This window comes from Myotis davidii, unplaced genomic scaffold (genome assembly GCF_000327345.1).
Source record: "Myotis davidii unplaced genomic scaffold, ASM32734v1 scaffold97, whole genome shotgun sequence".
In the NCBI taxonomy this organism is placed as follows: domain Eukaryota; kingdom Metazoa; phylum Chordata; class Mammalia; order Chiroptera; family Vespertilionidae; genus Myotis; species Myotis davidii.
Genome location: NW_006289392.1, coordinates 132,368 through 138,995, shown reverse-complemented (window position 1 = coordinate 138,995; position 6,628 = coordinate 132,368). Strand labels below are relative to the sequence as shown.

The window sequence follows — 6,628 nt, the reverse complement described above, 5'->3', positions numbered from 1 at the left end:
ACATGGGCCTTGTAGGAATTAGTATCAAGGGAAGTATATTACATCAGCGGAGGGAACATGGCCAATTGGAAGGCGAGGTTAAAGATACAGGAGAGAAATGACCTTTTATTGACTGCTTATAACTTCCTGGAATTATACTGAACACTTTGCATATATTATTTAATTTTCAACAGTATTATAAAGTAAGTGCTATTATTTCCTTTCTACAATTGAGGACATTGAGGTTAGGAGGCCTGTTTTACTTAATTGCTGATAGTCTCACAGCTTGTAAGTAGGGGAGTTGGGTTAACTAAGGTCTGCCTATTTTTTTTTTAATATATTTTATTGATTTTTCACAGAGAGGAAGAGAGGGGGATAAAGAGTTAGAAACATTGATGAGAGAGAAGCATCGATCAGCTGCCTTCTGCACACCCCCTACTGGGGATGTGCCTGCAACCAAGGTACATGCCCTTGACCGGAATCGAACCTGGGACCCTTCAGTCCCCAGGCTGACGCTCTATCCAGTGAGCCAAACCAGCTAGGGCAGGTCTGCCAATTTTTTAACCAAGACACAGGATCCCAAACAGGACAGAAAGAGATGGGTTCAGGGGTACAAGTGGAGAAATTGATCTTGAAAAGGAGGATGCTAATAGATGAACTTGCCAAACTAGACTGAATTCCTTGAGAACAAAGACTGTATCTTGTATCTCTTACTCCACTGCCAAGCGGATGAGTAAATGGAAGGAGAAAACTATAATTTACTTTTTAAAATTAGTAAAAGTGAAGCCTTTTTATGTAAGCGGTTTGTTGATTTTTCAGTCTTCCAGTGGTTACTCAGTCTGACCTCACAGCAACCCAGTGAAATAGATGTTATCTTTTTATTTTTTGTTTGTGTTGATTTCAGAGAAGAAAGTAGAGGAAGACAGAGGTAGAAACATCAATGACGAGAGAGAATCACTGATCGGCTGCACACCCCTCACTGGAGATCAAGCCCATACCCAGGCATGTGTCCTGACCAGGAATTGAAACGTGACCTCTTGGTTCATAGGTCGATACTCAACCACTGAGCCAAGCTGGCCGGGCAAAGTAGATACTATCTTTTTTTTTTTTTTTTTTTAAATATATTTTATTGATTTTTTTACAGAGAGGAAGGGAGAGAGATAGTTAGAAACATCAATGAGAGAGAAACATCGATCAGCTGCCTCCTGCACATCCCCCACTGGGGAAATGCCCGCAACCCAGGTACATGCCCTTGACCGGAATCGACCCTGGGACCTTTCAGTCCGCAGGCCGACGCTCTATCCACTGAGCCAAACGGGTTTCGGCGATGCTATCTTTTTTTTATAGATGAGATGTTATCCTCTTTTGGGGTTGAAGTAGCTTACCTATGGTCAGTTAGAAAGTCTGTCAATCCTGTTACAAGAGAGGTGCTTATGATCCTCCTAATGTCTCTTTCCTTAGCTCTCTTCCTCCAAACCCCAGTGGTCAGACCTGCTCAAATCTCGGCATTTCTCCAGGATCAACCTACCCCAGGATGGTGTGGAATACAGCACATTCACCTGTCACCCAGCCGCCATTGTATGTTTTCTCCATTGCTGCTGCTTTCTGGGCCCTGGCCGTCTTCATCTTAGCTAATTACCATGTCTTTGGGAGGGCTTGTTGTCCTTGGGGTGAACTTTTGTGTCCAGCTCTGTCAAATGAAGACCTAGCCTACACCTTTGGGCAGACAACACCAACATGGTTGAATGATGCCATTTACACTCAGAGAATCTTGTGGTATAAGTCTTTTTTAAAATGTTTAATTTTTTAAACAAGAATATAGCTTTAGGAAGAGTCTGTTCAGTAGTTTAGTTATTCTTATTTATTTAGTTTATGGAGAGGAGCCAAATATGAATAACTTAAAATAGTGGACAGTTTTTGAAAAGTTATGCCTATTTATAGCTATAATTAACTTGTTTGTTTTTATATATAGATTGATATTAAAATCATGGTATTTCTTGGATGAATACTGTTTAGATATTATTAAAGTTAGTCTTAGAAAGCCTGTAGGTGAATAATGAGTTGACTGTAATTCCATTTTTGAAGTCTGGAAAGATCAAATAAAGACTTCTCTTGACTCTGAGATCAACCACTTAGATATAGTTGCATCTGAGTTATGAGAAATTACACAGTGTAATCTTTTGCTTTTTAGACTAACTTTATGTTTGAAAAGTTTTTGTTTCTGCATTTTGTTGCTTAGTTTAGTTAGATTTAGAAGAGTAGTTTTAACTTGGGATGCATGGGACTGAAAATCCTGAGGTTGTATACTTAGTTTTAATGTATGTGTTTGTGTGCATTTTTTCTGGGAAGTTGCTCTATCCTTTTATTAGATTCTCAAAGGGGATCTGTAACAAAAAAAGATAGAGGCTCTCAAGGAAATGTTTATAGCCCATTTGGTTTTTCACTTGCTTATTGTTCCATTTCTGTTTATGAGCAATGGCACAGAACAAGGACCATGGTCCTAAAAGTTGAAATCAGAACTTTACTTCTCTGAATTGGCTGTTTTCATTAAAAAAAAAAAAAAAAATGTTTTAAAGGAATTTCTCAAGTATCCCTAACTTGTATTCATTAGGTATTTGTCCATTATACTGAAGTCCAAGGTTGGTAATTCTGCAAATATATTTTGTCCATTTCTTGCCTATAAGTAAAGTGGATCTGTCTTCTAATCAACATGTGTAGGTGTTGAGACAACCTGTACTAAAAAAGGGCCGGGGGGGGTGGGCGGGGGAAGAAGCATCTCTTTCAATTACCTCCTTTATCTTACCCTCTTTTATGCTCAGTGTTAAGTCTTATATGCACATTGTTTGCTCTTCTGTCAATTTGAGTTATTGTGTGGCAGATACTAAATGTGAGAGATAGGTTTACCCCTTCAACTCTTATGAATCTGGTTCCTTCTTTCTATAGCTGCTTCCAAGGCTGCGTCTCTCCACTGGACTGGTGAGAGGGTTGTCAGTGTTTTGCTCTTGGGCCTACTTCCAGCTGCGTATTTGAATCCTTCTTCTGCGATGGACTATTCCCTGGCTGCAGTCCTCTCTCTCCATAGTCATTGGTAAGTACAGCAGTGCTTTCAGTATTATGTTGTTAGTTCAGTTTGTTTGCTGTGAGCTTGTTTCATTATCTATATTATAAAAATCCAGTGGCCCTAAGGCTGTAACGACCAAAGACTGGTCACCAGGAGGCTGCGTGCGCGGCAAGGCGCACATGCAGGTGGGTGGGACTTGACTCTGGGTCTCGCAGCATGGTGGGACTCCGGGGAGTCCCACAACGCTGCGGGGTCTGGGTCTCACATGATTTTGCACGCTGGGTCACTAGTTGCATATAAGGGAGAAATTGACATACTCAAGACCTGTAGAAAACATAATGTAAGGTATTTCTATGCCCAGATTTATATATTTGCTGGGGTCCAACCCCAGCAGGTCCAGGGGTCCCCAAAGGTGTGAACGGAGTCGGCGAAGAAGGGATGACACAGAGACAGTGTTCAGTTGGTCAGCAGCCTAGCCAGGATCTCTAGCCACAATCTCCAGCCAAGTTCTGTGTCCATGTTCTCTTGCTAGGTTCTCCAGCCAGGTTCTCCAGGTTCTCAGTTAAAGTGATTAACTACCTGCCTGGCACTTAGTTAAGGGGTTTTATCCCCTCCCTAACTTCAGGGAAAAATCCCTACCTGGGGAAACAACCTTTCTCTGAGAGGTGACCTTTGTTAAAACACATAGCACTAAGGGGAGCAAACATATTAAGAACAGTATGCTATATACGCCAGGTCCCTTGAAACATATGCTGTGCAGATGTTTCTTCCCTGCAGCGACTGTGTCAAGCAGCAAGGATGGACCGGCTCCCTGCATATATTCACATGCTCATTCGATGTCTTCATTCCCATATCTAATAGACTTTTTTAAAAATATATTTTTATTGATTTTAGAGAAAAAGGGAGAGCGAGATAGAAACATCAATGATGAGAGAGAATCACCGATCGGCTGCCTTCTGCACGCCCCATGCTGGGGATTGAGCTCGCAACTCAGGCATGTGTCCTGACTGGGAATTGAACCATGACCTCCTGGTTCATAGGTTGATGCTCAACCCCTAGCCACGTCAGCTGGGATCTAATAGACATTTTTAATGTAGCATGCTATAGAACCAAGTTGCTGATGTCCCCCCAGATCGCTTCCTCTAGCACTCTCACCCACCTGAATTAATAGCATTTCTGTTCTGTTTGTTCAAGCCCCAAGCTTGGTCATTATCTTCTATTCCAGTAATAGTCTCTTAACTGGTCCTCCTTCTGTCTATTCCCAACACAGCTGCCCCCTGATTCTGTTAAAATATTAAGTCAGGTCAAGACATTCCCCTTCTCAAAACCCTTTTTGTATCAGCTGATGAATAGCTAAACAAAATGTGCTGTATGTGACTATAGGCACACCTCGGGGATAGTACGGGGTTCAGTTCCAGACCGCTGCAATAAAACAAGTATTGCAATAAAGAGAGCCACCGGAGTTCTTTGCTTTCCCAGTGCATGTAAAAGTTATTTACACTGTATATACTATAGTCTATTAAGTGTGCAGTAGCATTATGTCTAAAAAAAGTATAGTGTTAGCCGTTTTGGCTCAGTGCATAGAGTGTCGGCCTGTGGACCAGAGGTTCCCGGGTTTGATTCCGGTCAAGGGCATGAACCTTAGTTGCAGGCTCCTCCGTGGCCCAGGCCCTGGTTGGGGCATGTGCAGGAGGCAACCAGTCCGCGTGTTTCTCTCACATTGATATTTCTCTCTGTCTTTCCCCTCTCTCTCCCACTCTCCCTAAAAATTAATGGGAAAATATATCTTTGGGTGATGATTTAAAAAAAAATTAAAAATTAAAAAAGTACATACCTTAATTTAAAAATACATTTTGCTGGAAAATTCTAACCATCATCTGAGCCTTCAGCAAGTCATAATTTTTTTTCTGGTGAAGGGTTTTTCCCAAGTAACATAAAAAATCACTATAATAAATATAATAGTAATAGAAATGTTTGAAATATTTTGAGGATTATCAAAATGTGACGGAGATGCCCAGCTGGCATGGCTGAGTTGTTGAGCGTTGACGTATGATGCAGGAGGTCATGGTTTGATTCCCGGTCAGGGCATATGCCTGGGTTGTGGGCTTGATCCCCAGTAGGGGGTGTGCAGGAGGCAGCTGATCAATGATTTTCTCTATCTCTCACCCTTGTTCTCTGAAATCAATAAAAATATATTTTTAAAAAATGTGACAGAGAGATGAAGTGAGCAAATGCTGTTCGAAAAATGGCACCAATATACATGCTCGATGCAGGGTTGCCACAGACTGCAATATCTGCCAAATGTAGTGAAATGCAATAAAATGAGGTATGCCTGTGTTATTTGGCCAAAGAATGGAAGCACTGATACAAGCCACAACATGGATGAACCTTGAAAACATTAGGTTAAGTGAAAGAAACTGGACACAAAAGGCCACATGTATGATTGCATTTATATAAAATGTCCAGAATAGGCAAATCCATTGAGATGGAAAACAAATTATGGTTGCATAATAGGCTGTTAGGTACAGGTTTGTTTTTTGTTTTGTTTTTGTTTTTTAATATATTTTTATTGATTTCAGAGAGAAGGGAGAGGGAGAGAGAAACATCAATGATGAGAATCATTGATTGGTTGCCTCCTGCAACCCAAAGAAGACCACACCAAGACACATCATAATTAAAATGCCAAGGGCTAAAGACAAAAAGAGAATCTTAAAAGCAGCAAGAGAAAAGCAGCTAGTTATCTACAAGGGAGTGCCCATACAATTGTCAGCTGATTTCTCAACAGAAACTTTACAGGTCAGAAGGAAGTGGCAAGAAATATTCAAAGTAATGAATAGCAAGGACCTACAACCAAGATTACCCAGCAAAGCTCTCATTTAGAATTGAGGGTCAGATAAAGGGTTTCACAGACAAAGCTAAAGGAGTTCATCACCAAACATTTCAGTATTACATGAAATGTGGAAGGTATTCTTTAAGAAGAGAAAGAAGAAGATAAAAAATAAAAACTAGTAATAAATACATATCCATCAACAATTGAATCTAAAAATCAAAATAAATGAACAAGAAATCTAATGGACAAAATAAACTGGAGAATAAAATAGAATCAGAGGCATGGAAACTGGAACAGATTGGTGAATCTCAGAGGGAAGTGGAGGGGAGCAGGAAGAGATTAACCAAAGGTCTTACCTATGGACTTTAGGGTGGTGAAGGCCTGGGGTGGGGTGGGAACCGGGGGGAGGGGGGCAATGGAAAAAAGGGGGACATCTGTAATACTCTCGACATTAAAGATTTTAAAAAATGAAGTAAAATTAGGTCACTCCCCACTTAAAGCACATCTGTGGTTTCTCATCCTATCTAATAATAGAGAAACATGGTAATTAACTGTAACTTTGCTACCCTTCCCATTGGCTAATCAGCGAGATATGCAAATTAACTGCCAACCAAGATGGTGCCCAGCAGCCAGGCAGCTGAAGGGAACAGGAGGCTTGCTTGCTCCAGTGAAGGAGGAAGCCAAGGTTCCTGCCTACCGCCGCCCAGCTCTGAGCTGCACTGTAAGCAACTGTGTTTCAATTTTAGAACCTTAACAAA

The 6,628-nt window shown here is 41.0% G+C and overlaps 1 protein-coding gene across 1 annotated transcript in view; it reads left to right on the top strand.

Annotated features, from left to right (window-relative positions):
• Positions 1-6,628, top strand: part of SDHD (succinate dehydrogenase complex subunit D, integral membrane protein) — a 10,630-nt gene that overhangs the window by 2,555 nt on the left and 1,447 nt on the right. Inside the window, exons 2-3 of the mRNA XM_006761517.2 lie at positions 1,441-1,557; positions 2,923-3,067. Of these exons, the coding sequence (XP_006761580.1) occupies positions 1,441-1,557; positions 2,923-3,067 (262 nt within the window). The remainder of the gene's footprint in view (positions 1-1,440; positions 1,558-2,922; positions 3,068-6,628) is intronic.